This window comes from Eschrichtius robustus, chromosome 5 (assembly GCF_028021215.1).
Source record: "Eschrichtius robustus isolate mEscRob2 chromosome 5, mEscRob2.pri, whole genome shotgun sequence".
Classification (NCBI taxonomy): domain Eukaryota; kingdom Metazoa; phylum Chordata; class Mammalia; order Artiodactyla; family Eschrichtiidae; genus Eschrichtius; species Eschrichtius robustus.
Window position 1 is genome coordinate 10,360,778 of NC_090828.1, and position 21,365 is coordinate 10,382,142.

General features: G+C 39.6%; 1 protein-coding gene across 2 annotated transcripts in view; it reads left to right on the plus strand.

Moving 5' to 3' along the window:
• Positions 1-18,733, plus strand: part of PID1 (phosphotyrosine interaction domain containing 1) — a 240,415-nt gene extending 221,682 nt beyond the window's left edge. For both annotated transcript variants that reach the window (XM_068544297.1, XM_068544298.1), the window contains one exon: positions 16,565-18,733. In XM_068544297.1, the coding sequence (XP_068400398.1) occupies positions 16,565-17,041 (477 nt within the window). In that variant the 3' untranslated portion in view covers positions 17,042-18,733. The remainder of the gene's footprint in view (positions 1-16,564) is intronic.
• Positions 18,734-21,365: the final 2,632 nt, after the last annotated feature.

The following is a 21,365-nucleotide window of genomic DNA, read 5'->3' on the forward strand; positions in this document are numbered from 1 at the left end:
TTTGTATTTCTGCATGTCCATGGACTGTCCTTTAGGTCCCTTTAGATCTCATCACATTAAGCATCTCAGCCTCCCTGTTGGGCTGGTGATGGAGAGAAAGTGAGAACATGGCATTGGAAGAATAGAATGCACTCAACCAAAAACAAATCAATAAGCCAAGACCCATACGTAAGATCCAGTGAATTTACAGGGAAGATTTTCACCTTTATAAGGAGATACTAAAACAATGAAAGTAATTTTTTTTTAAAAACAGGTGTCCTGCTTTCCTGGCCTGAATCTGTGAGTCATGGTTTCTGTATCTTTGCTTTATGTGTATGAAGTCTCCAGGGTCTAGAGAGTCAGACAAGCCCCTTTGCAAAGGGCTTCAAAAATTATGGACAGGACGTTCTCCTTGTTCTCCCTTTGCTGTCCACACATATGTCCCTTCCGATGCTGTTCACAGGTCTCCACCTCGAGTTGTCAGGCTGCATTTTCTGTTGATCTAGGCTGATGGCCTCCATGGCTCTTTGTTTCTGCTGAGCAAATTGGAGGGAAGTGGTCCTGAATCTGTCTGTTGGATGGTGATTGTACCTTTTCGCTGCTGGTACTACTGAAATAGAATGGCTGAAAATAAGACTCTCTGACCGCTGAGCAGGTGCTTCTTGAAAAATAGCAGAAGAGCTTCTTGCTTTTCCTAAATCCATCAGGATTTGAAATGTTTGCTCCAGTGCAAGTGCACTCTTAAAAATAAATGTACTTGCTGAAGTGGTCCTTCATCTCAAAATGATCCTATGATTCTGCTTCATTCTTTATTCTTATTTTCCCAGTATTCAAAGAGAAACTTCCTTCTTTTTTCTCCTCTCAAGAATATACTCATCACCTGTGACTTTAACAAGACACCCTTCAAAGCTACAATACATAAGCCTCTATATTATAAGTATTTGTTTCTGTATTTCTAAATATTTGGTATCACTCTCCTTTCTTAAAAAGAAATCCAGTAGGAAAATCCTATAGGATTTTTTTTCAATGTGATAATTTTGGTATAGAGACAAATAGCAACAATATTATCAAAGAGTTAGAGAGCAGGAAAGCTATGTTTCCAAGATAAGTTTTAACTAAGAACGTACAATTCTGATGATGCTAGTGATTGAAAATGATCTTTGCATCATGCATTGGTTTCTATTTGGAAACAGAAGGTAAATATGACATTTAAAGCTCTTGAGTCATTACAGATTTGATTGCTAAAGGTATTGCTTGCTTATGGAAGATAATTTAACCTGTCACATGCCCACTTAAATCCCTGGATTTAGGTGCACCAGTACGATTAGAGTAGAATTTGTCACGTGTCACTAAGCTAGATTAATTCAGTCAGCATGAGGGGGTGGATTTTGATCACAAACTTACCCTTCCGAAGATGGACATTGCTTAGTCAACTACATATGCTCATAAAAATCTTTTTATTTTCTACTTAAATTAGCGTTGAGTCAGGGGCACATATACTCATTTATCTTCTTTTAAATTTTTTAGTATGAAATAATTTTAGACACAAAAATGTTGAAAAGTTATTATAAACTACTTCTATATGTATGATTCTAAAATGTTTATTTACTTGATCATTCATTTCCCATCCCCCCTTTCATGATAAGAAATGATGCGCCTGTACTTTGGGGTGTAGTTCCTAGAAGCTAGGGTATTATCTTATATAACCATTCTTATATATCCTTATGTCTATCTATATATATTTATATATAAGGTTACTCTCTTATAAAATACCAAAATCAGAGAATTAACATTTATACAGTACTATTATGTTATCTAAAGTCCTTATTGATATTTTGAAAGTTGTGGACTAATGTACTTTATATCAAAAGAAAAATAAATGATGGCCCAGGATGCAATCCAGGATTACATGACTGGTCTCTTTAGTGTCCTTTAATCTAGAGCAGATTCCCTTTTTTTTTCCCCTTCTGTCTTTCTGACCTTTTTGTTTTTGAAGTTTAAACAGTACCCTCTATTTGGGTTTGTCCAACATTGCCACATGATCAGGTTCAGGTAATTAGCAGGGAGGTCACAGAAGTGATGCCGTGTCTTTCACAGTGCACATTACTTTGTCACTTGCTTGTGATGGGGTCTGCTAAGTTTCTCTCCTGAAAATTGACTACTCTCCATTTGTAATTACTAGGCGTCTTGTGGGGAGATACTTTGAAGTTATATAAATATCCAACTTCTCAGCAGACATTTAGCCCCTTGTTTTAGCGTTCATTGATGCTTATTCTTGCTTGAACCGTCTGTTACTACGGTGGTTGCCAAATGGTGATTTTCTAATCTCATCATCTCTACCTTTATTAGTTTTTACTCATTATAAGAACTTTTCTTCTCTCCCATTAAGTTTATCTATTTATATCAACATTGACTCGTGGAGTCTTACTTATTTTGTGGGTTGTAATCATTACTATCATTATTTATTTTGATGGTCAAATTGTCCTCAGTTTGGTTAACAGGAGTCCCTTTAAAAGCTGGTGCCCTGTCCTTTGGACATATTTCTGTCATTCTTTGAGCACTTTCCTACTTTCTGGCACAGCATATTTCAAGATCATCTCATACTTTTCAAGTGCCAGCTCTGGAATCAACTATTTCTCTAGGAAGGGCTGGTTCCTTTCAGTGGAGGATGATATTTAGAAACCAGGATTTGGGTTTCAGGTGTGTGCCTTGCTACTGGCATGTCACTGCTGCAGAGTCTCTCAGTGGTCACTGCTGAGAGAAATAGGAGTGTGTGTGTGTGAATGTATGCATTTACACACAAGCACACTTCTGTATCAGTGTCAATGTTTACTGCATATACAGCAATATATGAGAGTGTCTGTTTCTTCAGAGCCTTGCCAGCACAATGTGAGCCATACTTTTTAATTTTCACCAGTCTGATAGGTGAGAAAGGCATCTCCGTGTAGTTTTAGTTTGCATTTCTCTAGTTATGAGTAGACCTTTTACATAACAATCAGGTAAGACATATTCTAGGGGTTACTTTTAGTTTTTTACAAAATGTGTAAGTGTTGTAGCTGACCACACATTTTTAAGTATATAGCAAATATTTCCATCATACATTTAAATAGTTGCAAAGGATTTAATTTTGATCAAATTTTAAATACTGTAATTTTAAATACAATTGCTACATGGCTTTTTAAAATGTAGTCAATATAACCTAAATACCAAGCCAGCATCTGTTTATTTTTTATCTTTATTTATTTATTTGTTTGTTTATTTATTTATTTATTTTTTAACATCTTTATTGGAGTATAATTGCTTTACAATGGTGTGTTAGTTTCTGCTTTATACCAAAGTGAATCAGCTATACGTATACATATACCCCCATATCCCCTCCCTCTTGTGTCTCCCTCCCACCCTCCCTATCTTACCCCTCTAGGTGGTCACACAGCACCAAGCTGATCTCCCTGTGCTATGCGGCTGCTTCCCACTAGCTAGCTATTTTACATTTGGTAGTTTAAAAAATATCATGAACAAGCTCTTCTTTAACAATCATAAACTTTATCACATTTCATTCCTGGTCTCTAATAACCCTTCTATTTCCCACAGAATGTCATCCTAATATAAGTAAGTGTATGCTTGAAAGTCTTCTATTTATTACCCTGTGAGATTACATACAGTGTTGGATATTCAAATCAGAAATCTCATCCCGTACCAAACTTTGCTAATAATTTCAGGGAAACAAATAATCAGAAGGCACAAGCAAAATCAGCTGACATCTGGGACTGTCAGTGCGTCTCTTTCAGTCCTTTCTTGCTGCATCAGAGACAATCTAGCCCAAATTAACATAGAAGATACCTTATTCTATATGCCGTTATACTACTTACACAGAATTGTGAAACATCACCGTTTTATACTTCGTTACATAGCCTACGAGACATTTTCCTGGAAGCCATGTGCCGTAACTCCAGCACAAGCAACTCTAGGCAAACAAGTACATCCTACATAAGGTATTCCATAGATAAGGACTTGCCTGCTAGCAAATAGCAGGTCTGCTGTTAACAAATTGACGAGGAGATTATTTCTCTCTTTTCTAGGGTCATCTCCCCTCTCCCTGAAGAAAGGGAGAGAACGGATTTCAGAACTGCTGTTTAATCATCTGTTTCCCACTCTGTCACACGTCCTCTGATATATATCACACACACACACGCACACACATATATATAGGGTTGGCCAAAAAGTTTGTTCGTGTTTTTTCCCGTATGCTGGCTCTAGTAGCACTTACTTGTCTTTAACTTCATTCGAAACAATTTTGTTAGATTGTATTGTGACAGCTGTCATATCAGGGTACATTTAAAAAAAAAACTTACCAAGACTGGTGAGTTTTTGTGTAGCCATTTTAATATTGAAGATGGAAGAAAAAAAGCAACATTTTCGTCATATTGTGCTTCATTATTTCAAGAAAGGTAAAAACGCAACTGAAATGCAAAAAAAGATTTGTGCAGTATATGGAGAAGGTGCTGTGACAGATCAAAAGTGTCAAAAGTGGTTTGTGAAGTTTCGTGCTGGAGATTTCTCGCTGGACGATGCTCCACGGTCGGGTAGACCAGTTGAACTTGATACGATCAAATCGAGACGTTAATTGAGAACAATCAACGTTATACCACACGGGAGATGGCTGACGTACTCAAAATATCCAAATCAAGCATTGAAAGTCATTTGCACCAGCTTGGTTATGTCAATCGCTTTGATATTTGGGTTCCACATAAGTTAAGCAAAAACAACCTTCTTGACTGTTTTTCCGCGTGCGATTCTCTACTGAAACATAATGAAAACGTTCCATTTCGAAAACAAATTGTGATGGGCAATGAAAAGTAGATACCGTACAACAATGTGGAACGGAAGAGATCATGGGGCAAGTGAAATGAACCACCACCAACCACACCAAAGGCCGGTCTTCATCCAAAGAAGGTGATGTTGTGTGTATGGTGGGATTGGAAGGGAGTCCTCTATTATGAGCTCCTTCCGGAAGACCAAATGATTAATTCCAACAAGTACTGCTCCCAGTTGGACCAACTGAAAGCAGCACTCGACCAAAACCGTCCAGAATTAGTTAACAGAAAACGCAAAATGTTCTATCAGGATAACTCAAGACCGCATGTTTCTTTGCTGACCAGGCAAAAACTGTTACAGCTTGGCTGGGAAGTTCTGATTCATCCGCCATATTCACCAGACGTTGCACCTTCAGATTTCCATTTATTTTGGTCTTTACAAAATTCTCTTAATGGAAAAAATTTCAATTTCCTGGAAGACTGTAAAAGGCACCTGGAACAGTTCTTTGCTCAAAAAGATAAAAAAATTTTGTGAAGATGAAATTACGAAGTTGCCTGAAAAGTGGCAGAAGGTAGTGGAACAAAATGGTGAATACGTTGTTCAATAAAGTTCTTGGTGAAAATGAAAAATGTCTTTTTATTTTTACGTAAAAACTGAAGGAACTTTTTGGCCAACCCAATATATATATAAATAATTGACATTTTCAAAAATTGTTTTCTAAAATATAATACATGTGTAAGTTAAAGTATTTCTCTGGTTTGAGTTAGCCTTACAATTAGTATGTATATCCATTGGTCAGAACAACATGAATATATTGCAAATTTTGATAAATAATTATAAGTAAAAGGTAGTTTTATTAGAAAACTAACTCAATGAAATGGATGAGATAATTTTTTAATTGAAATTTTTATTGAGAGAATCGATTCACATGCAGTTGTAAGAAGTAATCCAGAGAGACCCCATATACATTTCACCCAGTATTCTCCAATGATCACACTTTGCAAAACTATAATTTAATATCACATTTCATACAATCCACCAATCTTATTCAGATTTGCCCAGTTTTACTTGTACTCATTTATGTGTGTATGTGTATTTAGCCCTATACAGTTTTCCTACATGTGGAGATTCATGTATCTATCCCCACAGTCAAGACACTGAACAAGTCCCTCACAATAATGACTCATGTTTCTCTTTTATAACCACCCCCCCCCCCCCACCACCACCACCATTCACCTCCATCACTAACCCCCAGTGACCACTAATCTGTTCTCTATTTCTAAAATGTTTTCATTTCAGAAATGATATATAAATGGAATCATACAGTATGTAATCTTTTGGGATATTTTTTTCCACTCAGCAGAATTCCCTGGCGATTCATCCAAATTGTTCCATGTATCAGTAGTTCATTTTTTCTAGCTGAATAGTACTCCATGGAATGGATGTGTCACAGTTAACTGTTCACCTGTTGAAAGGCCTCTGGACTGATTCTAGTTTTGGGCTATTACAAATAAAGCTACCTTGAACATTCACGTAAAGGTTTTGTTTGACCATAAGTCTTCATTTTTCTGGACTACTTGGTAATTCCATGTTTAGTTAGCCTCACAGTACCTCTCTTGTTTCAAACCTCCACTGGCCTTCTATTAAGAGCTCTAGACTTGTAGCCAGTAGATTGGTGTGTTTATTTTATTACCTTCAACCAAATGTTGTCTCTACGTTATTCTTTCTAAATGTTTAGTGCCTTTCCTGACCCATTCCTAATAAGTTGTGTGCTAAGGAAAATGAATTGATAAAGTGCTATAAGGACAAAAATTGGTGACATTTTTTTACCTGCCACCAGTGCTTGTCCCCTGAATCCATTTGTCAGGATAGCACACAGGCAGTGTGCTTCATACTGATTTATCATTTAGAGAATTTTCTCATTGTGAACATTTAAGGGCCTAGAGAGCTCTACTGAATTTCTCCCTTTGTGGTATATTCCACGGATTAGAAGGCAGAAGGGGAGATATCAGACCTGTCTCGAAATAAACTGTTCTTGTGCCACTGAGTAGAACAGTGGTTTAACCCTCCTTGGGCCAGCTCACCAGAAGGGGCCAGATGAGGGAATGTATGTTTTAATGTGATGTCATTTTTATTAAGTGACTTTGTCTTCTGAAGCACACTTCAGAGCCTTCTAGATAAATTGCTTCTGTCTTTGACAGTGACAATGACAATATTTCCAAGCTTCACACATCCAAGAGCCAACTGACAGGACAAATTGCACATTGGGACTGCTTGATAAATGCAAGATGGGACACAGTGTCTCAAGTCACTCTGCATCAGTGGAACTAAGCTGTACTATGAATAACAGAAATAAATCTGTCACTTAAATTCCTAATTGTGAGACACATGCTGTATTTAACAGCGGAAGCAACGTTCATCTCTTTGTTAGAATGCAAAAATAGCACATAATTATTTCTTGATATTGGGTCTTAGTAAATTTGCTTTCCCCCCCATGATATACATTTACATAATAAAAAAGAAAATATATCTTCCAGTAAAATTTTTATTAATATTTTTATAGATTATATCAGCATAACCCATTCCAATACTTGGGAAGAACTGCTAAACAATAAAAAAAAAAAAGTATTATCAATATGTGTGGACTTAGGAAAGCTACTGAAATAAATAAATAGCACTAAACAAAGGCACATGCATAAATGTGCTCCAGAGGATATGCATGTTAGAAAATCTACATTCTACTGCCAGCATTGTTGCTACTACTGGGAAAAAAATGAGTAAGTCTGTAAGCCTTTCTGGGTCATCACCATCCCCTTCAGGGATAACTGAAATGTGCTGTTAAAGTCGGAGGCAGGCTTACCCTAGGCAGCCAGGCTCACCCCCTACCTCTTGGTCAGCCAACCAAGCCTGGCCAAAGAGGTATAAGGCAAAAGACTTTGAAGGATGGCCTTATGGGGAATGCCAACAATTGGTCCTCATCCTTGTCTAGCCATAGATAGGACGGCTGGGTCTCCTCTTATCCTGATGAGGATGAGGTAGATCTGCCAAAAAATAGGCCCCAGAATGGTACCCAAGACTCACTCTGGAGAAGAAAACCGTAGTTTTGATCCAGAATCATCTGGGCTTCTTAGGAATGACTTAAAAGAGCCTGAAGGGCTGAGGAGTAGGACCTTCGAGCTATTGCAATGAGAAAGGATGCCCAGATCTGCGGTGAACTGAGCCCAGGCCTCTCAGGCCGACTGCCCTGGTTAAGGGCTGTGCCAAAGCCTGCTCACCGTGGTGCCTGGCGCCTAGAGCTATTCCACATCTCTTCTCTGGCGTGCCCTTTGACCCACAAAGAGCAGGATAGGGGCACACTTAGCACATGTTGACTATTTACTCTTTGGAATTATTCTTTGAAATAGGGATTGTTTGCTTTGTAAAGAACCATTTCAGAGTCCTTTAGGAATATGATATCTGAATATTAAGTATGCACTCCTGTCACCTTCTTTCAATTATTGATGCTAGCATCATAATTTAAATCCCTGAGCTATGCAAACACATCTCAGGTTAAGGGCAGTTTGACTCCGATTCCAACCTCCTTTTAGAATGTTTAACAAGTCCTGGTAGAGTGCCTGTCACCTTTCTGTGTCCCTGACCAGACCTTGGTCTCAGTGTGGACACTTGAAGAAATGGCCAGAGAGAAGTAGATGATATAAGCATGAAAAAAAGTGTCCAGATCCTCTTCTGGAGAAGAGATTGGAGTAGTGGAAAGAACCTTGGCCTTGTGGTGGAGACCTTCATTCCACACCTTGCTCTTTCAGGGACCAGCTGTGTGATTCAGGGCAAGTATCAGAATCATCATCTCTGCAACAAAGGGGTGGTGTTAGGTTGGTCTGAATGGCCCCATTTAGCTCTAAAAGCCCATAATGCTGACGATATACCTTTGAGTCATTAGGAATTTATTGCAATATAATTATCAGTACCTTGAGTTTGAACACCGGGAAAACTTGCTCTTTGGATCTCCAAGATAAAGGAAGAGACCTAAGAAGAGTAGAATAGATGCTGGGCAGCCTAAAACAACTTATAATTTTACTATGAGATTTCAATGAAGGCAGATTAGTTAGATGTGCCTGGAACACCCTGGGAGTGAAAACACAGGTGTCAAGTGAGGCCAGGCACCCCACCTGTCTAGTCGCCAGGGCAAATGGAGAGTACCAGTGGCATTTTAGCTGCCGGTCCATCTTGTTTGGGAGGCAGAGTCAGCCTTGTATCTCCTACCTCCTTCACTTCCTAGCCCTCACTCACTTTCCCTCTTCCTTGGCACTCTTCCAAAGACATTGACCTGCCTGGTCCTCTACCACGGTAACATCTCAGGAAGCCAAACTACAGTGAACGTAAAGTCTAATAAGCCTTCATGAGACACTGCTTGACCCAAGGAATAGACTCTAAATAGGGACTTTTTTCATCCCAGTTATGCCATATGAGAGGAAAGACCTTTCTGAACCCAAGAGAAGTTTTCCGATTCATCAAAAACATTCCCAGAGGCCCATGCATGTTCTCCTCCCTGACGCCAGACTTGCCTACGTAATGCTGAGTTCTGTAAACTCAGTCGTAAGAATCTTCTATGTAGTTGGAATGTCAGCCCCAACAGGGCAGAGAGTTTTATCAATTTTATTCATTGATACACCTGGTTCCCAGTAGATGCTTAGTGAATGCTTATCAAATGAAAATACAGGTAAATAAATTTAATTTTCAAACCCAAGGCTAATCAATTTCATTTTTTCCTCACAATAACTTCATAGATTTCACTGTACACAGTATTTATCCTTTAATATTGTCTTCATGGCTTAAAGCAGATTATACAAGTTCAAGGTCATGGTTAGCATTACTTCTGTCTTTGCATTGTGGATTGTTAGGTCATTGGCGTATTGGATCCATCCCCACTCTTCAAAGTGCTTAGTGGATTCTTGCTCCTCTGTGACCAGCCAGGAAGGAGTAGATTCAAGCCTACATCATAAATCTCAGGATTTTGTCCTTTCCCTTTTCTCTGAAATGTGCAGATGGGAATTAATGTGAGAGCAGAAGAGCGTGATTCTGGTATTTGGCCTACGAGTAAGAGTGGCTTTTCTTTTTCTCATCTTTTGCCTTGTAACCCAAAAGCTATTGGGATTCCCAGTTATGTTTTCTCCATCCTGTGTTTATATCATCTTATTTTATGTCAGCTGGGGAAAGGAAGTCTCCTACAGACAATGAAAGAGCAGCAAGATCTTTTATATCCCAAGAAAGGCCTCTGGAGAATCTTTGTTCTTGATGTGTCATCCTGGAGAAACCCCATAGTAAACTGAACCAAAGTCAGGCTTCCAAAGTTGGGAAGCTGGGCTTATCCAGCCTGGAAGGTGGAAGACCCCAGGAAAGCAGGTGCTTGGGTTCTTACGTGATCATCCACTCCGTCTCACATCTTCATTTAGGGACCCCGGTATGACCCCTTCCATCTGGCTGTCCGGTGTAAGGTAAGATGAGTCAGGGTCCTAAACAAGGGTTTTTCAGGCCCAGAGTGAAATATGCACTGGCCACCAAGAGGAAGGAACGGAACGGTGCTGTCTCGGCCAGAAGGATGCATGACAGGCAAGCAGGGTTTGTTTTGCATCAGATGAGAAGGGAATGGTGATTCATGAATGGAGAGCTGGCTGGGGTGTTGGAAAACTCATGGGTGGGAAGGAGAAATTCTGAGGACACTGGTGTCACCTGATCTGACGCTGTAAATGCTGCAGACACTCTGGCGGGCCCCTTGGCTCCGTGGCCTCTCTGTATTTTTACACGCCATGAATATCCTCGAATACTTTCTTCAGCTGGGATTAGGCAAAGTCGATTCACACACATTACAAACGTCTGTGTCTGGGCATCAGTTTGTGCCATTGAATGACACAGAGGGAAAAACTTTTCATTTTTCTTTGCTCTGTTTGTTTATTTCTCTCTGAATGATTCATAAGCTTCTTGCCCAAAGCCTGTTTCTGCAACCATGGAAAAGATGCCAGTATTTATTTCCAACGGGTTGTTACTCCTCCTGAAGAATCTTCTTGTCGTCTTCCCAGTCCCTCTCTCCCAGTACCTGGGGAGGTGGCATCTTGAGAAAAATCTGTCTACCATTTTGGACACGTAGGGAACGATTTCGTGACTGTGTTTCTCGTCTGCTTTGCGGCTCTGGAAAACTGCAACCCCTAAGGATGAGGCTCAGAAGGGACTAATTCATGTAGAAAACATTCACTTCTTTCATATTTTCATAGACGGGCAGGATCACAGGGTTTGCATTCACAGACCCTACATTGCTGCACAGCTGTATCCATGGTGGAAGCCCCGAGGCAGCCTTGCACACTGGTCCTGTGTTCTCGCTCATAAAGAGGATGTGCCTACAGAGGGTGTGAAAGCAAGTCTCCCACATGAGGAAGGCTGGCAAGAAGGGATCTCTATATACAGTTAGAGTAAATCCCTGCAAGAGTGTTGACATAAAAGGATACATGGATAAAGCCCTGTATTTCAAGGGTTTCTATTTATTGAGACACATGTACTCTGTGGTCCCATAACCACAGATGGCATGGCTGCATGCACAGCATAACTGAATCTTTCATATTTTGAGATAATTAATTTTTTAAAAAAGTTTTTACTCTATGTCCCTTGAAAAGCAGAGCCATAAGGCACATTTCTATTAAATTATATATATAAAAAATTAAAGAGAAATTCACTTTTTTAAAGCCTGAATAGTTTTTTTTTTTTTTTTCAGTGACTTATAGTCAACAATATGGGTGAATGCCAGACTCTAGAGAACTTAATGGGATCATTAGGATATCTGCAGGCAGGTAGTAAATAATTGACTTATTAGGGGAAAGTGCACAGAATCAGGATTCTGGAACTCGGGCCAGTAAGGGTGATAGCAGGGCTGATTTACAGGGGTCATTCTGAGGGGAGAGTGTCTTGGTACATCATTTTATCATTTTGCATTCCATTTTCAAGGAAACTCTACTTAGAGATTTCTTTTTTATTCCATGTCTAAGGAAACTCTATTCAGATAATTCTTTTCCTGTACTTCTTTAAGAGGTACCAACTTGTTAACATTATTTTCTGTATTTATGTAATCTCATGGGATTTCAGACAAAGTTATCAACTCCCCAAAGGTAACAAAACAAAATTTCATTGACTTCCCAAGGTTCACCCAGTGGTATAAGTTAGACCCTCTGACTCATGTTCTGTGTTGGCCACACCTTACAGGAACCAGAGAGCAGTTCATTACCGGGACTGTTTAGGAAGGTTTGGGCAGGGTTAGTGCATTTTTATCAGAGAAGACTCACCTAAGGGCCTTGCCAAGAGGCTGGTCTTTTCAAGCAGCAGGACTGGAGCTGCCATCACGGGAGAATCGGCGGTTCTCTGGCGTTTCAGATGCATGTTTGCTAATTCTGTGCTTGGAGGAAGGGCATGTCTTTCCACTACAGCCTCTGTGGCCTCCACTGCAAATCCCAGTTGAGAGCAGACCTAAGTCGTGGTGCTCCAGCGAACACTTGGTGTGAACTTTGGCCCTTGTCAATATCGCAGTTGAGAGGCGTCATCACATAATCTGCTCTTAGCCCGTCTCCATATGCAGGTTTAGGAATACTTTGCAAGATGAAGCTAATGGAATATTCAGGATTAGTGCTGGTAGAACTTGTTTATGTCTCTCTTTTCACAGAAAACTTTTGGGAAGATGCCAGAAGTCTGCAGTTCTTTAGATTAAAAATTTTTTTTCTTTGATTTCGTTGTAAATAGATTATACGTGTTTCTGAGTTTTAGAAAACAGATAATATACATATTATAAACATATAATATATAATAAATATTTGCAAAAAGTGTATAATATATACTTATATAAAACATATAAATATATAATATAGTACCTTATTATTTTGTGCTCCGTTTTACCTGAAAAGTTTAGGTTTTTGAATCTTACTTTCTGCAGTTATAAAACAAGAATAAATTTTAAAGAAATGCCCAGGCATGGAAGGGAGTGTCATTTACAAAAGCATGAAACAACAGAATGCTATTCTTTCTTTGGGAGGACCCACTGCTTCTAGGGTGTTCATACAAAGCTAAAATTTCTCTTACAGCCCAAAGATGGGAAAAATGAATAAGTGGCTGAAAAATGAAACTACAAGGAAATGACTCTCATCTAATAACAAAGTGGTCTAGGAATTCAATACCCCAGTGCTACCACCCCATCTAAGGTTCTTGTCTTTAAAATCGGGTTAGTGATAATAATATTCCATCCTGACCTACAGGGTTGTCAATGGATCTAATGCATACAAAGTGCTTTTTACCTAAAGTGTGATACAAATGTTAGTTATTACTATTCAGTGTGTGGCTTGATTTGGCTGCAGATGTATATAAACAGCAATGTGGGACCGTATGCTTGGTGCGTAGTGTGTTGTTTAGGTGATACTAGTGAAACTGGGCCACTAAATAAATATTACTTTCCTAGTAACTTTAGTACCAAGAGATTACATCTATGTATACATTGAACCTCAGTGTTTAAACAATTTTTTTATATAAGTGTCTACATATAATTAAATAGCTTTCATTGTTGTCGTATTAAACTCTTTGAGCTATAATCTCTGCTCCATTCTTCTCTCTAGCACACTTCCAAAATAAAACTTTATTTCCCTTAAAATCTTTAGTTTTTAAGTAATAAATATTTGTGAGAGGAATACATTTTTTTCTTAGTTGTCAAAATTTTACTATTATTAAGTTGTCAAAATTTTACTATTATTAAGTTGCTTTCCATTGGAGGGAACCATCAACAACTTACAATAAAGTTTTTAAAACTCATCCTTTAACTATATCATGATAGAAGCCACCGTATAATTTTTTTTTAAATTGTGTTTGTGTGTGTGTGTATGTGTGTGTGTGTGAGAGAGAGAGAGAGAGATTAAAGCACATCAAAGGAGATTCCCTCCCTCTGAAGAATGTTTCTATCAAATATAACAAATATAAACATAGTTATTTCTAGTTTCCAGGGGGACAGTAAGAAAGAATACTTTTCACATCAAGCGCTAAAACTAGTTTCCTCCATTTGCTTTTCCACTTCCAAAAGTAAAGATGTCATAGAAAGGAAGGAGGTATTGATACATGGTACATCTCGGATGAACCTTGAAAACATTATGCTAAGTGAAAGAAGCCAGACACAAAAGGTCACATATTTTGTGATTCTAATTATATGAACTATCCAGAATAGTAAATCCATAACGACAGAAAGCAGATTGGTGGTTGCCAGGGGCTGGAGCGAGGGGACGGTGGAGAGTAACTGCTTAATGGGGCCTGGGTCTCCTTTGGGGGTGATGAAAATACTTTGGAACTAGACTAGAGCTGATAGTTGTATAGCATTTTGACTGCTAAATGCCTGAAGCATTTGACTGAAGCATACATTTTTAAATGGTTCATATTATGTGATGTGAATTTCACCTCAATTAAAAAAATAAAATTGTTAAAAGTTAATAAAGATATCATAAATACCATATACAGAAAGCACATTTTCAGTAAGTATTATAAGTCAAGAGCCTTATCTTGTGCATTTCCTAACAAAGCCATCTTTAATATGTGACTCCAATCCAGAGTGACAAGGAACTAACTATTCAACCAGTCACCTCCTTGGGGAGTATAGGCACTTGCAGTGTCTGTCTGAGTCATTTTCCCCCTTCAGTGTATTGCCAAGTATTGTCAGTTTCACCTCTGAATCTCCTTCCCATCTGTCCCCTCTGTCCTTTCCCACTACCTCCACTCCTAAGTCAGGCCACCCCCGTCTCCTGGTTGTGCTGATGCCACAACTTCCTGCCTGAGCATTCCACTGCTAGGCAGCTCTCCCCGTCCGTCTTTCTTCCTGGCATCTGTCAAGTCATCCAAGTTCACAACCTCCATCAAATCCAGGTACCCCTTGGACTGTAGACCCTCAGTGGCCTTCCATCAAGAGCAGAGAAGACCTTACTCCTCAGAGTACGTGCAAGGCCAGCTTTCAAAGTTCAGCCTGTTTTGATCCAGCGGTCATGGACCATCTGTCTCTTCTTCATGGCTGTCTTAGGCCAAATGTGAGGTCAGGCCAAAGTGCCCCATGTGCCCAAACAGGTGAGGCCTTTCCCCACTGCAGCCCCTGCCTTCCTGCTCCTTCCTCCTCCTCACCATCTGATTTGCTGGGCTCCCATCTGGGTTTTGAAGCTCTGATGCCTTGAAATCCAATGACTCCCCTCCCGGAGGTGTTCCATGAGCACGGTGGGTGCCGTCACTGGCTCTGCTAAATGCTCAGGGTACTTTGTGGTACCCTTCACCTACCCTTTTCATGGGCTGCGTCGCATCATAGTTGTATCTGTGCATGTGCAAAGGGCTGGTGGTTTGTCCAGGACCACCCACCCGGTGAACTGAGGAGCTAGGATTTATTCGCATCTTCACCTGCCTCAAAGACGGTGCTCTGAACACATATTCAGCTACTTTCTTCCCACTGATTTTGGACCTCTCCATCCTCCCTCTCCCCCATGCCCAGCTGGCACATTGCCATTGTACGTAATAGATTCCTAATAAATATTTCTAGAATGGGCAGCACTTGTGCCTCTTTACTAAGAAGTCATCTTTTTAAAGGGACTAGCCAATGAACTCTTGTATGAGAGATAACCAAAACACAAAAAGATGCAGCAGGACTTAACGTCTGTGTCCTGAACTTTTTGTCTGTGGACTTTATTGTCCCACTAAACAGAAACATTGATTTGGAATCATTGTGGCTAAATGTCCTTGCTCAGTTCTCACCATTTCTCTGGACCTGTTTCTGGTCTTTTTTCCCTAAAATTCATAGCACTTACATCCGTGCCTCTAATTTTGAGCCAAATTACATACTATTTTGTGTTATTTCTTAAATGATTTCTTCAGTTTTATGTGTTTCCATAATGCAGGTGCCCAGTGGTAGAGGGTCTATCCATGTTGACAAGTGAAAAAAAAACAAAAATGAGAGAATGAACATCTTTTCTTGGTATATCATAAACCAATTTTTTAAAGGACACTATCTGAATCACTTGGAATTATTTTTCTTTGCTTTACTATTGCCCGTCTAGCTGTGTGATAAACCAAGGTTCTAATCTTAACCTATCTGTAGATCTTTCATTTTTTATCACTCTAACCAGATGCCCATCGGTTCAAAAATTGCTTAAACATTATCTTGGTGAGAAAACAATCATGTTTTAGGCCATAATTTAAATAGAACAGTTTTTGTGTCCTTGGTATTTGCTAGAAGCAAGTAGCTTAAGTGAAATCAGACATTTAGTGATTTGGAAAGAGAACCAGAGTGGGAGAAAAGTTTAATAAAGATTTTGTTTTTCAGATGCAACATCCTTTTGACTCCTTCTTATCATTAAATTCTGCGTGTGTTTGGTTGAAAATAAACTTCAAGTGGATTTATGGTGTCAAAGAAATGCCAAATTTGGAAAAGATCATAATCATTCATTCTAATTTGAGTTTAAAAGGGAGCTGAGGGAGGGAGAGTAGTTCTCTAAAACTCGAATTTTTAAAGTTTAACCCTATTTTTAAATTTCAGTACCTTTGCCAAGGGGTCAACTTGTTAGGGAGAAAAAATATAAATTCTGATGACAGTTATTCTTTTAGGGAGCACGAAAGATGTCTCTCCATCCTTCCAGGGTGACGCCATGATTGTTTGAGAACATCAGTGAACAACGAGAACCAAGAGCCTACAGCTGACCTCTTCCTTTTTCTTCCTCTCTTCCTTCTGCAGGTGACCTATCTGGGTAAGGTCCCCACCACAGGCATGCAGTTTTTGTCAGGCTGCACAGAAAAGCCGGTCATCGAGCTCTGGAAAAAGCACACGCTAGCCCGAGAAGACGTCTTTCCAGCCAATGCCCTCCTGGAAATCCGACCATTCCAAGTGTGGCTCCATCACCTCGACCACAAAGGGGAGGCCACGGTGCACATGGATACCTTCCAGGTGGCCCGCATTGCCTACTGCACCGCCGACCACAACGTGAGCCCCGACATCTTCGCCTGGGTTTACAGGGAGATTAATGACGACCTGTCCTACCAGATGGACTGCCACGCTGTCGAGTGCGAGAGCAAGCTGGAGGCCAAGAAGCTGGCCCACGCCATGATGGAGGCCTTCAAGAAGACTTTCCACAGTATGAAGAGCGACGGCCGAATCCACAGGAATGGCTCCTCGGAAGAGGTGTCCCAGGAATTGGAATCCGATGACGGCTGAGTGAACTGAGGATGCCCCAGCAAAGGCAGCATTGGTCAAGGAGTTCAAGACGAGCGATGAATAAGCAATGATTCAAATTTGGGATGAAAAGACTGCCAAATTATTGGCTGACCAAGCTTTTTAAATTCAGAAGGGCAATTCTAAATCTAAAGAAATGTATTATTAAAGTAATTACATTGAAATCTGCTGCTGCTGTGACTATGAGGAAGGTGGGAGTGTGGATGGGGAGGAAAGTTCTAGACTCTGTTCTTCTTCTTCTTCTTCTTCTTCTTTTGTTTTCTCATTTTCCAATGCCTCCCTGTAGGAGCTCTCCATGCCGATTTTCAGCGCTCTCAGGCAAATACACTGCGGCTGTTTATTTGATGGACCATCCCAACTTGCCTTATGAAACCCAACAAGAATGTTAGGTGCCCCTATAGGATCCCTAGTTGTGTGGGGAGGTGGTGAGTGCCGTTGCTGGCGAGGAGGCCTCTGGACTAAAGGAACACCTCGGGCTGCTCCTGAGAGCTCCTCTCCCCTGGCTGGTTTCAGATTATCTCCTCAGTAAGCAAATCAGCACAGCCGTAATTGAGCTTTACAACTAACAACCTGATAGTTGGCAGTTAATTCACAGTTAAAGGTAATGCTTTTATTACATAAGTGTATCAAGTAGTACCCTCTTATTGTATTCACTTCATCTATCTTCTTAGAATACTTGTAGCTACTAATAACCCCTTTCCTCCGCCTGCCCCATCCTCCCTCTCTGCCCTTCCAGTCTGCACCACCATCCCTACAGAGATGCAGCCTCACCCTACACTGCAGGACACCAAAAGGGAAGAAAATAACCAAGCAGATGAAAGAAACAATCAAACAGAGTGGGAGTTTCAAACTACCACCACCACCACAGATAGTTTGGAAAAAGGGAATGAGTTATCAGCGACTGAACAAGCTCCATGTGGGCTGTCCTTTCTTCAACCCCGATTTATGGTAACTTATTTAGTCGATGGTCCTTTCTGATGAACCTTTCATGGCAAGCTTCAAATCTGAGTTGGTATCACTAAGGAATCTTTGACCCATCACTCAACACTACACTCGAGTAGGAAACAAATGATATAAACCAGACTTATCTAGAGAACCTATGTCCATTCTAAAGGGAAATCTGACCTTCTTATCTTCCAATTGGATTGATCTCTTAGGGTCAGAGTTGCCAGTTTGTTTGGTATTTCTAATGAGAAATTCTCACTAAGAGAGCGTGAGTTTTCTCAGTTTGATGGATCTTTAAATATCATAAACGCAGAGAGTCAATATTGAATGACATTCAAAGTATTGGTTAAAATCCATGCATTTAAGGCCGAGAGCAGATGACTAGTTTTCCAGGTACTGCTCCTTTCTGAAAGTCTGTTTTGAATCCTGGGAATGATTTTAGGGGCACTAGGACACCTTACAGAAGCCTTAAATGAGAGTTTATTGAATCCAGAGAGCAGTGGTGTCGGCGTTTTGGTCTGTGTATCTGTGTGTCCATGTATGCGTTTGTGTGTGTGTACGTGTGCCCCCGAGTGTGGGTCCAGTCTTAAGGCATGTAGAATAAGCATGGAGTCATATTGAGGGGAATGCACCTCTTGGAGATATGCTTGCTGCTTCACAACAAATGTAAACTACTCTTTAGCATAAATGCATTCATTCTTTAATAAAAAATATGTTTGCATTAATAAAGCTGAGGAGTTTCATATTTTATATGTCGTTCCTTTTTTAAGTAAAGAAACCCTGAAGGACAAAATAGATCAGATTGACTAAATAGGGAATTCTCTCTAAAAATATGTTAAAACTTGGTCATCAATAACCCATTCCTTGACGGTGTTAAAAAAAAATCTTGTTTTATTTTCTAATGCTCTATTTATATGTAAAAATGACTGCCCCTTCATTGAGATGGTAACATGTCAATAATTGAAAGAGTTATTTAGTGTGATGGGCTTATTTCAGAGGTGAGTCTTCTGGAATATTTTACAAATGATGGCTATTTATAAAATCTCACGTGCTTCTTGGGAGAACCTGCACTGAAATCAGGGAAGGTAAACACAGAATAAGTCCTTCTGACAGAACTGGTTAAAAATGTCTCCTTCAAGCCATGATTTCTCAGAACAGCCCCATTAATCAAGCAAGGCAGGTGGCCATGGAGCCTGTACGTCTTGAGCAATGCTCTTCATGGAATCGGTACCAAATATAAAGGCTTCAAAAGTGACAAATACGGGTGCCTGCTAAAGAGAGGAACTCAGAGAAGAATTGCTACCTCACTCCTCCGATGAAAATGGCATTTTCTTTCAAGTTGAACTTTTCTTATTTTCAGGTTCGCTCCACTGTCCTTGAATATGCTTTGAAGAGGGGGAGAAAGAAAAGAAAGAATCCAGCCAGCATGTATTTCCAAACAATGCCACTTTCTTCTCTCAGCAAAATTTGGATTGCAAGTGCACATATGGTTATTTATTGCAGAAAGCATTTGCTGGTATTTTTTTCAGGGTACTAAGTGTGACATGCTAAGTAGTCGACTCTGATAATATTGGCAATAGCTTTTGCTTAGTGATTAGTAAGCAATTTAGAGATAAATACACGAATTCATTATTTTTTTAAACTCTTTGTTTCCTCCCTTTTTATACTCTACTTTCTAGACTGGTGAGCACAAAGCACTTTTGTGTACCTCAACTCATAAGCCCCTCAGATGGCTACTGAAGGTAGATATGGCATTTACTTTAGAGATGAGGAAACTGAGGGTCAGAGACATTGTATAACTTGGCCAAGGTAGCACAGCTCAGATGTGTTTGACGGGCACGAAAGCCCTCTGACTTCTGATCCAGGGCTGTTGCTCTAATTTGGATATTTTATTTCCATTCCTCTTAAAACCCTCTAGTTTATCTTAAATTAGCATCCTAAGCCACTAGTAATAAATATCCTTTGCTATTCATTTTTGAAGTCATTTTTTATAGCAAGAGAAAAAGTTTTAAAAGCAAACAAAGGCCCAAGAAATTTTATTTGAGCACAAATAACATAATATGAGATTTTGCTTAAGTATTTTATTGGCTGTGGTCGATGGACAAAATACTCTCTTTACCCCTAAAACCAAGATGCATGTTTTGTTTTGATTTTCTCAGGACATGTTAAAACTTTGAATCAAATCCTTCTATCACAGGATTCTATAGCAGCCTGTAATTTCAATTACATATTTATTTTTATAATTATGTAAATATTTTTTAAGCCTCTGGGTGTGGAAGTGTCTTTAAGATGAGGACTTTTTTTCCTTTTTGTTCACGTTTTATCCTCAGCTTCCATCACAGGACCGGTCATCTAGGGGGAACTCAGTAAGTTTCTCTTCGCAGGATGGAGGGAGGGAGAGACAGATGGAAGGAAAAGTTACTATGTGAGGCTTTGATTTGCAAGTTCTAGCACAGAATCCTGGAATCCTGGACAGAACCCTAGAGACTCTCTTGCCCACTTTCTTCAAAGGTGAGCAAATGGCTTTTTACTGAAGGAAAACATCATTCCTTACCTAATTCCAGAACGAGTTTGTGGCTGCTTATAGATAGGAGAAGAATGTTCGAAGTGAGCTATATGATTGAAACAGAACAAACGTTATCCCAGGGAAGTAGACAATGTATTTTAAGGCAGCTGCATTTAGTAGATTATGGAATTTTTGTCATACATTTGCTTTGTTTATTTCTGCTGCTGAAAGAGAAGAGAGAGAGAGGGATGGGAGAGGGCGTTTTAATTTTCTGACAGTATGAAGCAGATGAATTTAACTTTTTTCCCTGAATTTATACATTAGAAAATACTTTTTTCTTTGTCCTCTCTGTTTTTTTTCCCACTGTGACTTTCCTCCTTCCCTCCCTCCTTTCCTACCTTAACTATTTAATTATATACATCATAACATCCCAGACTTTCTCTGATTTTAGCAGGGAAGAGCATATATGCTCTGAATCTGAGATCACGTTTTGGTTCATGGTCCATTGATGCAAAATTTGACAAGATTGTCGAACCCTGCAGATGATCCTAAATTGCTCTTATTCATTATTTTTTTTCCAGTCAGATGGAACATGATGACAATTTAATTCTTCATAGCTTACTATTTCTTAGGCATTCCTAACGTATGCTATCTTCTCATCTCCTCGATATAACCTAGACTAAACAGCAGTGAAGGGAAAGATTCCCCTAATTGGCATATTCTTACTGATATTCAAGAAACTTTCCTATTAGCTGCCGAGATTGGAGTAATTTTATGGGATGCATTGTTCAACTTAAGAACTTTGGCTGCTCTTTCTGAAGAGGTGCCAGCTGATAATAGTCACCAGAAAAGAAC